This window comes from Bufo gargarizans, chromosome 1, assembly GCF_014858855.1.
Source record: "Bufo gargarizans isolate SCDJY-AF-19 chromosome 1, ASM1485885v1, whole genome shotgun sequence".
Classification (NCBI taxonomy): domain Eukaryota; kingdom Metazoa; phylum Chordata; class Amphibia; order Anura; family Bufonidae; genus Bufo; species Bufo gargarizans.
In genome coordinates, this window is record NC_058080.1 from 409,068,525 (window position 1) to 409,085,129 (window position 16,605).

General features: G+C 43.4%; 1 protein-coding gene across 2 annotated transcripts in view; it reads left to right on the forward strand.

The window, feature by feature from the left end:
* Positions 1-16,215, forward strand: part of LOC122932067 (prostaglandin reductase 1-like) — a 68,944-nt gene extending 52,729 nt beyond the window's left edge. For both annotated transcript variants that reach the window (XM_044286263.1, XM_044286268.1), the window contains exons 7-10: positions 2,819-2,974; positions 3,589-3,694; positions 5,616-5,734; positions 15,986-16,215. In XM_044286263.1, the coding sequence (XP_044142198.1) occupies positions 2,819-2,974; positions 3,589-3,694; positions 5,616-5,734; positions 15,986-16,096 (492 nt within the window). In that variant the 3' untranslated portion in view covers positions 16,097-16,215. The remainder of the gene's footprint in view (positions 1-2,818; positions 2,975-3,588; positions 3,695-5,615; positions 5,735-15,985) is intronic.
* Positions 16,216-16,605: the final 390 nt, after the last annotated feature.

The window sequence follows — 16,605 nt, forward strand, 5'->3', positions numbered from 1 at the left end:
AAACAAGCCTCTTCTGCTTGTTGCCTGTCCTTAGCAGTGGTTTCCTAGCAGATATTCTACCATGAAGGCCTGATTCACACAGTCTCCTCTTAACAGTTGTTCTAGAGATGTGTCTGTTGCTAGAACTCTGTGTGGCATTGACCTGGTCTCTAATCTGAGCTGCTGTTAACCTGCGATTTCTGAGGCTGGTGACTCGGATGAACTTATCCTCCGCAGCAGAGGTGACTCTTGGTCTTCCTTTCCTGGGGCGGTCCGCATGTGAGCCAGTTTCTTTGTAGCGCTTGATGGTTTTTATGACTGCACTTGGGGACACTTTCAAATTTTCCCAATTTTACGGACTGACTGACCTTTATTTCTTAAAGTAATGATGGCCACTCGTTTTTCTTTACTTAGCTGCTTTTTTCTTGCCATAATACAAATTCTAACAGTCTATTCAGTAGGACTATCAGCTGTGTATCCACCTGACTTCTCCACAACGCAACTGATGGTCCCAACCCCATTTATAAGGCAAGAAATCCTACTTATTAAACCTGACAGGGCACACCTGTGAAGTGAAGACCATTTCAGGTGACTACCTCTGGAAGCTCATCAAGAGAATGCCAAGAGTGTAAAAGCAGTAATCAAAGCAAAAGGTGGCTACTTTGAAGAACCTAGAATATGACATATTTTCAGTTGTTTCATACTTTTTATGTATATAATTCCACATGTGTTAATTCATAGTTTTGATGCCTTCCGTGTGAATCTACAATTTTCATAGTCACGAAAATAAAGAAAACTCTTTGAATGAGAAGGTGTGTCCAAACTTTTGGTCTGTACTGTATGTGCAGTGCACTCTCCTTCACTTTGCACTCCCCATTCTAGAGATAGATGCTGGTCCCAGAGGTAGGACTCACATCTATTGGACATTGGTGGCTTATCCTAGTGATATGCCACCAAAGAGTGAGATGGACCAACCCCTTTAATGCTATTCTGTTTCACATTGCAAGCATCACAGACAACTTACTGTTACATTGTTGTGACCAAACACTGTTGCTTGACCTCTTTTGATGAAAGTCACCATAACTGGCAGCAATAAGTTGCCACGATCATGTAATGTCACTATTGATAGCACATTTTTATGTCCCAAATAGTTGATGAATTCTGGAAGGACCATTTGTCAGAAAATTCTTAAATGTTTAGTGTTATATGAACGCCCTAAAAACACTTCTTTAATTGTGATAAATTAAGTTTATGCAATTAGAGAGGGATGTATCACATTTGTTCTTGTGTGTTTTTCTCTTAATTGACTCCGGATATGTTATATCACCTGTTTGAAATGTTAGATTCTGTTGATTAACAATAAAAATAAAATACAAAAAAAGAATTGAGGTGAGTTTTTAGATAAGAAAGTGTTACATGTTGCATGGCATATTTTATAAACTGTCCCAGCTTTGCTCTATTTTTAAACCTCAGGGTGGTGAACAGGCTGAGGTTTAGAAGTGGCCAGCCTAAAAAAATAAGTCATTATAGTAATGTCATCCAAGGGCAAGCCCATTGATTAAAGGTGTTTTGCAAGACTATTTTTTACTAATGACTAGGGATAAGCGAATCGACTTCGGATGAAACATCCAAGGTCAATTCACATAAAACTTAGTTCTAATACTGTACCTCTGGATAGGTCATTAGTATCTTATTGGTGGGGGTCTGACACCCGGGACCCCCACAGATCTGTTGCATGAAAAGGCACTGGTGCTCCCAGTAGCGCTGAGGCCTTCTCTCAGTTCAACAAGCACAGCACCAGATATTGTATAGTGGCTGTGCTTGGTATAGCAACTCGGCCACATTCATTTCAATGACGCTAAGCAGCACCTTGGCCATGTGACTAATGAACATGACGTCACATGGCCTTGACAAAGCTGCGAGAATGTGGTGGGGCTACTGCAAGTGCTGGTGCCTTTTCAAACAGCTGATCAACAGGGGTCCAGAGTGTTGGATCCCCACTGATCAGATACTGATAGCCTATCCCAAGGATAGGTCATCAGCTACAAAAAAACTTGGAAATCTCTTTTAAGCACAGGAGTGAGTTCTTCAATAGGGAGTTGGTGTCCTTAAAGTGTACTGGCTGTGCTAGTATGGTAAGTCAGAGCCTTTATTTCTTTCTGGCTGGGTGCTATATTCTGGACAGCTAAGGATCTCACACAGTGGCCACATTTACTAATTCTAAAGATGGCGTAAGCTTAGACAGGCTGTCTTACCCTGCACATGATTTATCACAGGGGCTCCAGCAGGATGATAAATGTGTTACAGAGATAGACACTCTCAATCTTTATCAACTAATGGTTGGCTTTTCTGACAGATTTTTACGCAAAATTGTGCATCTTATGCCCTGCCCTTTCCCACAAAGATCCATCCCTTTCCACTAAGTCTCATCTTCATGTTGTAAGTGTAAAAAAAAAAGTGTAGCAGCCCTATATGCTCCAAATTGCACCAACTTGTGCCACTTTTTAGACAAATTTTTGTGAATGTTTTAGTCCTAAGCTGTGTTCATTATGACACCAGAAACAAAGGGAGAGATTTATCAAACTGGTGTAAAGTAGAACTGACTTAGTTGCCCACAGCAACCAATCTTATTCCTCATTTCATTTTTCACAGCTTCTTTGGAAAATTAAAGGTGGAATCTGATTGGTTGCTATGGGCAACTAAACCTGTTGTACTTTACACCAGTTTGATAAATCTACCCAAAAAAGTTTTGTTCCTTTATTCTGAAAGTTGTCCAAAAGTGGAGAGTGGGCCCGTCCCATATCAAAATGTCATATGCAATTTTTGTATTTCTCCTTAGGGCTGTAAGGTAGTGGGATCTGCTGGTTCAGATGACAAAATCCAATATTTAAAAGAAATTGGCTTTGATGAAGCTTTTAACTATAAAACAGTGAGTTCTTTGGAAGAATCCCTGAAGAAGGCATCTCCAGAAGGCTATGACTGCTATTTTGAGAATGTGAGTTTTGCGCTCTCTTGTATTGGGGAGGGAGGGGGAAAACAAAGCCACTCGAATTTAAAATAAAATGTGCGTATGTGTACATGAGTGATAACGATATATTTGACCATAGTATGACTTTTATTTAGCATATTTTAGCAGCTTTCTCTTTTGCAGGCTATATCTCTAATTCTTAGTTGAATCTAAGCTGGTGGGTGTAAACTAGCTGCTCCCCATATACCGCAATACCCTTAGAGATAACAAATTCGGCTCCATAATTCTGTTTCACTCAGAATCGCGCAAAAGTACAGTACAGTATGGGATATCATAGAGAAGTATTGGGCTAGTATAGATGTGAATAAAGCACTTGCATGCTATATAACATTTACTGTTAGCTGCTGAATCATGTCTGTACTGTTCTGGGAGTTCTAAGGAATGATGTCATCTGTAGCTATAATCTCCTATGTCCGAGGGTGCATATATTAGTGAGACCTTATGGATGAATTAGATTAGTTTTAAATATCCAAGAACATTGAACAATAAAGTAGCAATGTCAAGAAATTGATGTGGGACAAACAATAAATGTGAATACAAATACACAATATATTAAACACATTTTGTTCTTTGCTCTGTAGGTTGGTGGTAAATTTTCCGATGCTGCACTACCACAGATGAAGGATTTTGGAAGAATTGCTGTCTGTGGTGCAATATCCATGTATAATGATGCAGTGCCTCCATCAGGTAAATTTCTATGACTATTAATCAGTTTAATTCATGTACTAAATGGGTTGTGCAAAAATGGGGAGGGTTTTGGCAACCTCTTGGCCGGACCTATAAAGAGAAGCTTACTTACCTGCTCCCTGGTGCTGGCTCCCTGCTCCTTCTCTTCCAGCTCTGCTGGGTTCCCTTGCTGAAAACATTTACTTTGACATTGCCATGGCCAGTGATGGGCTGCAGGCATTGTCATACCGGATGTTTACAGAGAGGGAGCCCAGTGGCACAACTTTTACAGGTCCAGCCAAGTGGAGGGGTTGACTAAAAAAACAATTCTTGCACAACCCATTTAAGGACTAGGCTACACTGCTGAATTTAAGGCTTCACCAGTTGTGTGGCAGAAGCTGAGTTGCACTATTTATTACCCAAGATACTGCTGTGCATATTTTTTTTCATAATTACTTGAATGAACTGAACTTCAGCATTCGGAAGTTATATCATCCAATTTCAGGTGCATGCTAAATTTATCTTTAATGATCCTGAAAACATTCCAGCTACATAGCAAAGGTCCTATAGACAGTCCCATAATGACATCTAAGACACATGCATGTAATTCATTCTCTCTACTTGTTAGAAAAACCCAAATGTGGGAGATCACCTTTAAATTAAAACTTGTGCGGTATATTCAGCTGACATTTAAGTCGCCTAATAAAATTGCTGGGTTAGTATTGTTAGGTTCAAGCTATCCATGGCTCTACCGTGGTAGTAGTTACTGAAAATAAAAGGCATATTTACATATGTAACATGTGGCATCTTTCCTTCACTTTAACAAAAGAAATCTGCAGACCTAATGAATGTCAAGCTTTTCAACTTTAGTAAATTCAACTGAAAATAGATGTATTTGTTACCACCACTTTAAGAGGCACAGTGGCCTAGATGTATTAATGTCTGTTAGAGAAATCTGTCTGCAAAGATTGGTGCATCTATGTTTGTACACTTTTTTCCAAATACATGACAAGGTGCAGGGCTTAGTGGACAGGGACGGAGATTCATGGGAAAGGGTGGAGGGCCTAATATGCGCCATTTTGGCACCAAAATTGAGCCCGCATCTGACTTAAAAATCTACATCAAAGTATACCAACCAATAGTTGTTATAGAGTCAGAGAAAAGTGTCTTTCACTGCACCAGATTTATCATCCAGCCTGTGCCAGTGTGATAAATCTGATGCAGGTCTAGACAGTCTGCCTACGTTTATGCTATCTTTAGGAAAATTTTATTTAAAAAAAGAAGCCAGAATTTTTTGCATATCCACCACCAAAAAAAAGCGATCAATTACAAGCTATCAATAACTCTTATGTACACCAAAATGATACCAGTGAAAATTGCAAATCACAAAAATCAAGCCCTCACACAGTTCCTTATAAAGAAAAATAAAAAGGATATAAGTCTTGGGATGTAGCGATGCAAAACCATTTTTTTTAAAGGTTTTTTATCGTGCAAAAGTAATAAAACTTAAAAAAAGACCTACAGTATATGACGCAAAAGAATGTTGTAAAATTCACAGTGTAAAAATGTAAAGGCAGTATTGATGTTTTTCTTACATTCCTCCCCTGAAAGAGTTACATGTAATAATCAGTGATTATTACGTGTGATAAATGTACCATTAAAAACTACAATTTGTTCTGAGAAACAAAAAACAAGTTCCCATAAAAATAAAAAAAGTTATAGCTCTAGGAATGCGATATGGGTGAAGGGGTTAAAATAATTTAAGTCACATTATCAGCACATAGCAGTTCCCAAAGGGAACATAGTGAAAAGTATGTCAAGCATAGCGTACTCTTTATGGCAGTCACCATGATATATTTTCTTATATAAATGTGTAATTTCTCTGCAGATAACTTTTTACTTTTAGTCTTTAGTTTTAATTTGTTTTGCATGTCTTTTATAGGACCTTATATACATCCCACCATTCTCTTCAAACAACTCCGAATGGAAGGTTTCATTGTGACGCGCTGGTCAGACAGATATCAAGAAGGACAAAAACAGCTCCTGCAATGGGTTTTAGAGGTAATCTTATACACACGGTATATGGTAATGTTATATATGGGAATTTATAATAATGTTATTCCATGGCTACATACACTATGACAATATGATCTAGAGTTGAGTGATGTTAATAAAGAGCGGCACTGCTTGTGGCCAGTCACTTAAAGGGTTTATCCAGCTATCTGTAACTGATAACCTCTGGATAGGTCATCAGCATCTGATTGGTGCTGAGCTGAGACCAAGCCACGTGACCGATGGTCATGATGTCACTTGCCTATGGTAAGCAGCTAATCTGAGGGTGTCCTGGGTGTCAGATACCTAATGATCAGATGATGACCTATTCACAGGATCAGTTACCATAGTCGGATAACCTCTTTAAAGGAGTTATCCCATGGTTAATGTAAAAAATAAAAACCAGACATATAGTACATGACAAAGCTAGAACCAGCCCTGTACCTCCCATGGATCCCGAGCTCTCCCCATTCATTGTTCCAGTCACTCTGCAGGATTTATATCAAGCTGGCAGCTCAGGGAGCATGTACCTTCTGTTGCAACTCTCTCCCTATCACAGTTTAAGAGGCAGTTTGTAGGGTGGAACTAAGCATGTGCGTCCACCTAAGCGAGGTGGACAGAGAAATAAAAAAGCAAACAGCAGGTGGCACTAATACAGGTACATTTTATTGAATAACTCAATGGCTGCACTAAATTAACTTTTGCAATTGCATATAATTATATTCAGATCCAGGTGCTGGTTTTAAAACTGCAGAATATTTTTTGTCGGACAGCCCCTTTTTATTATTATTATTATTTATTATTAAAGCGCCATTCACTCCATAGCGCTGTACATATAAAAAGGGGTATACATACTGTACATAATACAGACAATTGCACTAAGCATGAAGAGGACGAGTTACAAACTGGTACAGAAGGAGAGAGGGCCCTGCCCGGGAGGGCTTACAATCTACATGGTATGGGAGAAGGACACAGTAGGTGAGGGTGAATCTGGTCATGGTGGTATAGAGGCAGCAGGGTCATTGGTTGTAGGCTTGTCTGAAGAGGTGGGTTTTTAGGTTTCTTTCAAAGGATTCCACTGCAGGTGAGAGTCTGATATGTTCGGGTAGCGAGTTCCAGAGAATGGGGGGGGGGGGGGGGCGTACGGGAGAAATCTTGGAGGCGATTGTGGGAAGAGGTGATAAGAGGATAGGAGAGAAGGAGGTCTTGTGAGGATTGGAGATTGCGTGTAGGGATGTATCAGGAAAGTAGCTCTGAGATGTAGAGAGGGGACAGGTTGTGGACAGCCTGGTATGTATTTGCTAGTATTTTGAACTAAATTTGTTGGGCAATGGGGAGCAAGTGAAGGGATTAGCAGAGGGGAGAGGCAGGGGAGTAATAGGGTGAGAGGTGGATCAGTCGTGCAGCCAGCGCCGCTCTGGCCAGGCTTAGCATTAGGACCTTTTTATCCGGCCCACAGCACCACCTGCTAGCTAATTTTTTCACTTCACTTGCCTCTGAGGTAATTGCAGAGAAGCGCCGTTATCTCGCACAGGCTCACTGGATACAGTAGAACCGACATGTACCTCAGATAAATCAATGTAAATAACAGAGGGGCCTAGACATACAATATGCAACGCCTACCCGAGCCAACCCAATAGCCCCCATGAATTAAACTAAAATATTCTCATGTAATATATCATAAATCTTTATAATTACAAAAAATTAATGGACAAGGTGAAAACAGAAGAAAAAGGGGAAGGAGATAACTAGATCTCCTCACTCCTGATACCCCTGATAGAGGGAATCGCACAGGTACTTAGCTGAATATAATAATGATGTAAAATATCCCTGGGGAAAACATGTATAGATGTACAATGCACAGTGTGAATGCGAAACACTGTGACTGTACAAAAGGATAATAGTTGATGGTACAACTGAAATATACACACGATGAATGGGGACCAATATCAAGCCGGAACCATGTCCAGTAAAAAAATGGCACAAAATAGATCAAAGGGTCCGCATGTCAAAGTGTGCATAAAAAAGGAGCTGCAAGTGACCACAGCTGCTAGCTGCAGTAAACACTAGTGCAAAATACAACACATGCCCACAGCGAATATGTCAATGAACATACAGAAAAGATACAACTGCATGCAGGTGGTTTGGGGCAACTAGCGGTCTGTCAGACAAATGTCCAGTCACCAGATCCTGTATTATGGCCCAATGGTAAACCCACAAACCACACAACCATTGCTGTAAATAACACAATAAAACTGTTGAGAAACATTGTTAATTACTCATGATGAGCGAAGTACCCGAGGCAAAAGTGATGCCTATGCTCCAACGCGCGCTTCGCCACCCTACCGGCTTCGTCAAATGCAGAGAAGCGGCGTAATCTCGCACAACCGCACTGGATACAGTAGTCTGCCCCCGGGCCGTGCGGACTACTGGCAGAGGCATCGTTGAGTGAAGTGCGCATGCACCGTCTTCCAGCACACCTCACTCGACGATGCCTCTGCCAGTAGTCTGCACGGCCCTGGCGCAGACTACTGTATCCAGTGCGGCTGTACGAGATTACGCCACTTCTCTGCATTTACCTCAGCGGCAAGTGAAGTTAATAAATTAGCTAGGAGGCGGCGCTGGGCGGGGAGGGGATCTGTGGATAACACTTGTGGGGATCTGTGGGTGACACTTGTGGGGATCTGTGGGGGGCACTTGTGGGGATCTGTGGGGGGCACTTGTGGGGATCTGTGGAGGACACTTGTGGGGATCTGTGGAGGACACTTGTGGGGATCTGTGGAGGACACTTGTGGGGATCTGTGGAGGACACTTGTGGGGATCTGTGGAGGACACTTGTGGGGATCTGTGGAGGACATGGTATGTAGCTGGAGGGACAAAGTGTGCAGCCATTGATTGTGATAGATAGGTCTGTTGGGGGGGGGGGGGGGGTTGAGCAGGATGGGGAAAGATGATGAATTCTGTTTTATCCATGTTAAGTTTTAGAAAGTAAGAGGAGAAGGAGGAGGATATGGAAGTTTTGTGGGATTCTGGATAGTAGGGTGGTGATGTCTGGACCAGAGAGGTAGATTTGTGTGTCGTCAGCATAAAAGTGATACTGAAAGCCATGGGACTCTATGAGCTGTCCCAGGCCAAAAGTGTAGAGAGAGAAGATCAGGGGTCCTAGGATAGAGCCTTGTGGGACACCAAAAGAGAGGGAATGAGACAAGGAGGTGTTGTGAGAATGGGAGACGCTAAATGTCCATTCTGTGAGGTATGATGTGATCCAGGAGAGGGCCAGGTCAGTGATGCCATGAAATGAGAGAGTTTGTAACAGAAGGGAGTAGTTGACAGTGTCAAAGGCAGAGGACAGGTTTAAAGAGAATTTGTAACCACAAAGTGCAGTGCAATTTGCAGACAGCAGTTAAATAACAGGAGAAACTGATTGGATTGATATATAACTTTACGGGAAAAGATTCAGTAAAACTGAATTTAATACCTTTATCTCTGCTTTTTCTTACTTAAAGAGGTTTTACCATCACAGACAATGGGGGCATATCGCTAGGATATTCCCCCATTGTCTGATAGGTGCAGGTCCTCTGGGACCTGCACCTACAATAAGAACGGACCGGGGAAATGAACGGAGGGCGCACTGCGCATGTGCAGCCGCCCTCCATTCATTTTTATGTGGCCGCCGAAAATAGCCGAGCGCTGTCTCGGCTATTTCCGTCTGCCCCATAGAAATTAATTGGAGCAGGGACTGCACGTGCGCGGTGCGCTCCCATTTACTTCTATGTTGCTGCTTAGAGATGTAGATTGAGAACAAGGAGTAGTGCGCTCTGGTAGATGGTGTGCATATGCACTTGAGAAGATGCGCCATGTACAGCTATCAGTGACTGACATCTATCTCTGTATACTGTGGGAATTGCTCTGGTAGACAGGCTTGCGGACGCAGTATAGAGGCAACGACAACGTCTTTAACTTAACCTCCTCCCGTCACACTAACGCCGAAAGGCGTCATCTCTGCGGCGCTCCCAGGTCACACTAACGCCAATAGGCGTCATCTCGCGAGACGCGAGATTTCCTGTGAACGCGCGCACACAGGCGCGCGCGCTCACAGGAACGGAAGGTAAGCGAGTGGATCTCCAGCATGCCAGCGGCGATCGTTCGCTGGCAGGCTGGAGATCCGAATTTTTTAACCCCTAACAGGTATATTAGACGCTGTTTTCATAACAGCGTCTAATATACCTCCTACCTGGTCCTCTGGTGGTCCCTTTTGTTAGGATCGACCACCAGAGGACACAGGTAGGTCAGTAAAGTCGCACCAAACACTACACTACACTACACACACACCCCCGTCACTTATTAACCCCTTATAAACCCCTGATCACCCATGATCACCCCATATAAACTCCCTGATCACCCCCCTGTCATTGATCACCCCCCTGTCAGGCTCCGTTCAGACGTCCGTATGATTTTTACGGATCCACGGATACATGGATCGGATCCGCAAAAAGCATACGGACGTCTGAATGGAGCCTTACAGGGGGGTGATCAATGACAGGCGGGTGATCACCTATATACACTCCCTGATCACCCCCTGTCATTGATCACCCCCCTGTCATTGATCACTCCCCTGTAAGGCTCCATTCAGACGTCCGCATGATTTTTACGGATCCATGGATACATGGATCGGATCCGCAAAACACATGCGGACGTCTGAATGGAGCCTTACAGGGGGTGATCAATGACAGGCGGGTGATCACCCATATACACTCCCTGATCACCCCCCTGTCATTGATAACCCCCCTGTAAGGCTCCATTCAGACGTCCGCATGCGTTTTGTGGATCCGATCCATGTATCCATGGATCCGTAAAAAATCATGCGGATGTCTGAATGGAGCCTTACAGGGGGGGTGATCAGTGACAGGGGGGTGATCACCCTGATTACCCTGATCACCCCCTGTCATTGATAACCCCCCTGTAAGGCTCCATTCAGACGTCAGCATGCGTTTTGTGGATCCGATCAATGGATCCGTAAAAAATCATGCGGATGTCTGAATGGAGCCTTACAGGGGGGGTGATCAGTGACAGGGGGGTGATTACCCTGATCACCCCCTGTCATTGATAACCCCCCTGTAAGGCTCCATTCAGACGTCCGCATGCGTTTTGTGGATCCGATCCATGTATCCATGGATCCGTAAAAAATCATGCGGATGTCTGAATGGAGCCTTACAGGGGGGGTGATCAGTGACAGGGGGGTGATTACCCTGATCACCCCCTGTCATTGATAACCCCCCTGTAAGGCTCCATTCAGACGTCAGCATGCGTTTTGTGGATCCGATCCATGGATCCGTAAAAAATCATGCGGATGTCTGAATGGAGCCTTACAGGGGGGGTGATCAGTGACAGGGGGGTGATTACCCTGATCACCCCCTGTCATTGATAACCCCCCTGTAAGGCTCCATTCAGACGTCCGCATGCGTTTTGTGGATCCGATCCATGTATCCATGGATCTGTAAAAAATCATGCGGATGTCTGAATGGAGCCTTACAGGGGGGGTGATCAGTGACAGGGGGGTGATCACCCTGATTACCCTGATCACCCCTGTCATTGATAACCCCCCTGTAAGGCTCCATTCAGACGTCCGCATGCGTTTTGTGGATCCGATCCATGTATCCATGGATCCGTAAAAAATCATGCAGATGTCTGAATGGAGCCTTACAGGGGGGGTGATCAGTGACAGGGGGGTGATCACCCTGATTACCCTGATCACCCCCTGTCATTGATAACCCCCCTGTAAGGCTCCATTCAGACGTCCGCATGCGTTTTGTGGATCCGATACATGTATCCATGGATCCGTAAAAAATCATGCGGATGTCTGAATGGAGCCTTACAGGGGGGGTGATCAGTGACAGGGGGGTGATCACCCTGATTACCCTGATCACCCCCTGTCATTGATAACCCCCCTGTAAGGCTCCATTCAGACGTCCGCATGCGTTCTGTAGATCCGATACATGTATCCATGGATCCGTAAAAAATCATGCGGATGTCTGAATGGAGCCTTACAGGGGGGGTGATCAATGACAGGGGGGTGATCAGGGAGTCTATATGGGTGATCACCCCCCTGTCATTGATCCCCCCCCTGTCATTGATCCCCCCCCTGTCATTGATCACCCCCCCTGTCATTGATCACCCCCCCCCTGGTAAGGCTCCATTCAGACATTTTTTTTTGGCACAAGTTAGCGGAAATTTTTTGTTTGTTTTTGTTTTTGTTTTTTCTTACTAAGTCTCATATTCCACTAACTTGTGTCAAAAAATAAAATCTCACATGGACGCACCATACCCCTCACGGAATCCAAATGCGTAAACATTTTTAGACATTTATATTCCAGACTTCTTCTCACGCTTTAGGGCCCCTAAAAAGCCAGGGCAGTATAAATACCCCACATGTGACCCCATTTCGGAAAGAAGACACCCCAAGGTATTCCGTGAGGGGCATATTGAGCCCATGAAAGATTGAAATTTTTGTCCTAAGTTAGCGGAAAGTGAGACTTTGTGAGAAAAAAACAAAAAAAAATCAATATCCGCTAACTTATGCAAAAAAAAAAAAAAATTCTAGGAACTCGCCATGCCCCTCATTGAATACCTTGGGGTGTCTTCTTTCCAAAGTGGGGTCACATGTGGGGTATTTATACTGCCCTGGCTTTTTAGGGGCCCGAAAGTGTGAGAAGAAGTCTGGGATCCTAATGTCTAAAAATGCCCTCCTAAAAGGAATTTGGGCCCCTTTGCGCATCTAGGCTGCAAAAAAGTGTCACACATGTGGTATCGCCGTACTCAGGAGAAGTTGGGGAATGTGTTTTGGGGTGTCATTTTACATATACCCATGCTGGGTGAGAAAAATATCTTGGTCAAATGCCAACTTTGTATAAAAAAATTGGAAAAGTTGTCTTTTGCCAAGATATTTCTCTCACCCAGCATGGGTATATGTAAAATGACACCCCAAAACACATTGCCCAACTTCTCCTGAGTACGGCGATACCAGATGTGTGACACTTTTTTGCAGCCAAGGTGGGCAAAGGGGCACATATTCCAAAGAGCACCTTTCGGATTTCGCAGGCCATTTTTTACACATTTTGATTGCAAGGTACTTCTTACACATTTGGGCCCCTAAATTGCCAGGGCAGTATAACTACGCCACAAGTGACCCCATTTTGGAAAGAAGACACCCCAAGGTATTCCGTGAGGGGCACGGCGAGTTCCTAGAATTTTTTATTTTTTGTCACAAGTTAGCGGAAAATGATGATTTTTCCTTTTTTTTCTTTTTTCCTTACAAAGTCTCATATTCCACTAACTTGCGACAAAAAATAAAAAATTCTAGGAACTCGCCATGCCCCTCACGGAATACCTTGGGGTGTCTTCTTTCCAAAATGGGGTCACTTGTGGCGTAGTTATACTGCCCTGGCAATTTAGGGGCCCAAATGTGTGAGAAGTACCTTGCAATCAAAATGTGTAAAAAATGGCCTGCAAAATCTGAAAGGTGCCCTTTGGAATATGTGCCCCTTTGCCCACCTTGGCAGCAAAAAAGTGTGACACATCTGGTATCGCCGTACTCAGGAGAAGTTGGGGAATGTGTTTTGGGGTGTCATTTTACATATACCCATGCTGGGTGAGAGAAATATCTTGGCAAAAGACAACTTTTCCCATTTTTTTATACAAAGTTGGCATTTGACCAAGATATTTTTCTCACCCAGCATGGGTATATGTAAAATGACACCCCAAAACACATTCCCCAACTTCTCCTGAGTACGGCGATACCAGATGTGTCACACTTTTTTGCTGCCAAGGTGGGCAAAGGGGCACATATTCCAAAGTGCACCTTTTGGATTTCACCGGTCATTTTTTACACATTTTGATTGCAAAGTTCTTCTCACACATTTGGGCCCCTAAATTGCCAGGGCAGTATAACTACCCCACAAGTGACCCCATTTTGGAAAGAAGACACCCCAAGGTATTCCGTGAGGGGCATGGCAAGTTTTTAGAATTTTTTATTTTTTGTCGCAAGTTAGTGGAATATGAGACTTTGTAAGAAAAAATTAAAAAAATAAAATCATCATCATTTTCCGCTAACTTGTGACAAAAAATAAAAAGTTCTATGAACTCACTATGCCCATCAGTGAATACCTTAGGGTGTCTACTTTCCGAAATGGGGTCATTTGTGGGGTTTTTCTACTGTTTGGGCATTGTAGAACCTCAGAAAACATGACAAGTGCTCAGAAAGTCAGAGCTGCTTCAAAAAGCGGAAATTCACATTTTTGTACCATAGTTTGTAAATGCTATAACTTTTACCCAAACCATTTTTTTTTTGCCCAAACATTTTTTTTTTATCAAAGACATGTAGAACAATAAATTTGGCGAAAAATGTATATATGGATGTCGTTTTTTTGCAAAATTTTACAGCTGAAAGTGAAAAATGTCATTTTTTTGCAAAAAAAATCGTTAAATTTCGATTAATAACAAAAAAAGTAAAAATGTCAGCGGCAATGAAATACCACCAAATGAAAGCTCTATTAGTGAGAAGAAAAGGAGGTAAAATTCATTTGGGTGGTAAGTTGCATGACCGAGCAATAAACCGCTAAAGTTGTGGAGTGCCGATTTGTAAAAAAGGGCCTGGTCACTAGGGGGGTATAAACCTGTGGTCCTTAAGTGGTTAAACAGTTCAGTGTTTATTCACACATAAGGATAAGCAAAACAAAGAATCAGTTTTAAGGAAAACAGTCACATTGAGTCTGGTGTTTGTTCACACCATGCAGCAATGCAGAAGTCCTTGGACATAGCAGAAACCACCTACTCTCAAGCCAACAAGGTAGCAGGCCTTTACCCAGGCCCAAACTCCCAAGTCCAAACACAGAGACTGACAGAGTTTCACTGTCAGAGAGGAGTAAATTCCTACCACCTGACGGTGCTGCCTGTGTTTTATAGCCCAAACCAAGACCCGGCCTGGAACGTGTGGAGAAGCCACCCACCATGCACTTTGGCTTCTCCCAGTAATAGCCGGCCCGGATCGGCTTTACAGCCATACTAAATAGCAAAACCATGTTAGCCAGCACTAGCTGCTGCTGACACATGAAATTACCGGCTCTTACCTCACCAAGGCCAGGAATCTCGGTGACACATACCTTCCGTCAATGGCGGACCCTTACGCCTTCCTACAATACACACTTGCACATAGAATGCTATCAATCACTGATAATACCTCCCCCATGTACCACTATTAGTGACTGACAGCTATCTATGCATACACACTTACACAGAGAATGCAATCACTGATAACATCTCCCCTGTATGCAACTGAAGTGAGAAAATACAGAGGTTTAGGCCTCATGCACACGGCCGTGTTCCGCGGCCGAGAGCGGACCGTGGAAACCCGGCCGGGATTCCTCCTGACAGCATGAGCGCTTGGAGTCATTGGTTGCTATGACGCCGTGCGCTTCATGCAGCCGCTCCTGTACAGTAATACACTATACTAGTGTATTACTGTACAGGAGCGGCTGCATGAAGTGCACGGCGTCAAAGCAACCAATGACGCCGTGCGCTCATGCTGTCAGGAGGAATCCCGGCTGGGTTTCCACGATCCGCTCTCGGCCGTGGAACGCGGCCGTGTACATGAGGCCTTAAATGTATAAATTTCAAGTTATACTGAATCTTTTCCTACAAAACTATATATTTATCCTCTCTGCTCCTCCTGCTCTATATCATGCTGCCTGCAGATTGCACTGCATTTTGTGGAAATAGCCAGCATGTAATACTAGCTTCAATAGCACTGGGCTTGCAGTAGCAGAAATGGCCAGCTTTAATTGATATCACTGAATATGGTTAATAACTTTGGGATTTGATTTCTCAACTTTAAAGCCATTTTAAAACTTGGTTCCAAAATTGGTGTCGGTACTGAAGCCGATTTTTTATACCTGTTTTAAAATGTTTTTCGAGTTTAATAATCAAATGCCTAAGTTATTCACGAAAGTCTCATGAGCCCATTTTAATGCTGTACATAGATGGATCTAGGATCCAAAGCTCGCTTCGCTCATCCCTACCTGTGATACTCTATATAGGTTTTATCAATGTAAATTTAACATATTAACAAACAATATGAAAAAAGGAACTATTTTTGGATCTGAAATTTCCACATGAAACTACAAAATTCATAACATACTGAATCTGGTGGTTTAATATAGATGTACACTATTATAAGATACAGTAACATTCATTATTTTCTTTTAGGGTAAGGTGAAATATCATGAACACATCACCAAAGGTTTTGAGAACATGCCGGCTGGATTCATAGGAATGCTCAGTGGAGAGAATACCGGCAAAGCAATTATACAAGTTTAAATATGTCTGTATACAGTTTACATTACTATGTCCTGCTATGTTAAGCTGAATACTGCTTGTAGAACTTTATACCTACATTACATGTTATTATGACAATAAATACCCAGCAAATATATGTACATTCAAGATGCCATAATTTTCTTAATGTTACTTACGTGATAATGACAAAGCTATACACTGTGGAGAGGCGCTGCGGCATGACGTGAACAGATGGGCGTGCGGAGGTCCGCCCCCTCCCACAACGCAGGCTCCGGCTCCCGCTTCCGCCACGGCATGGGCGATGATGCCGCTGCTCCGGACTCCCTGCTGAGAAAGACTGTTGAGAGAGACTGACCTGCTGTGTTTTCTGCTGGCCCAGCCGGTCCTCCCCCACACGTTGGGGCACGGCTGCTCCCTCTGCTGAGCCGGCGTCTGAGGCTGGATGTCCAGTGTCCCTATCCACTCTTCAGAGCGCTGCTGTGTCTCCCCCGCTGTGCCGTCGTTGGAGGCTGGATGTCCGGGGTCCCTAC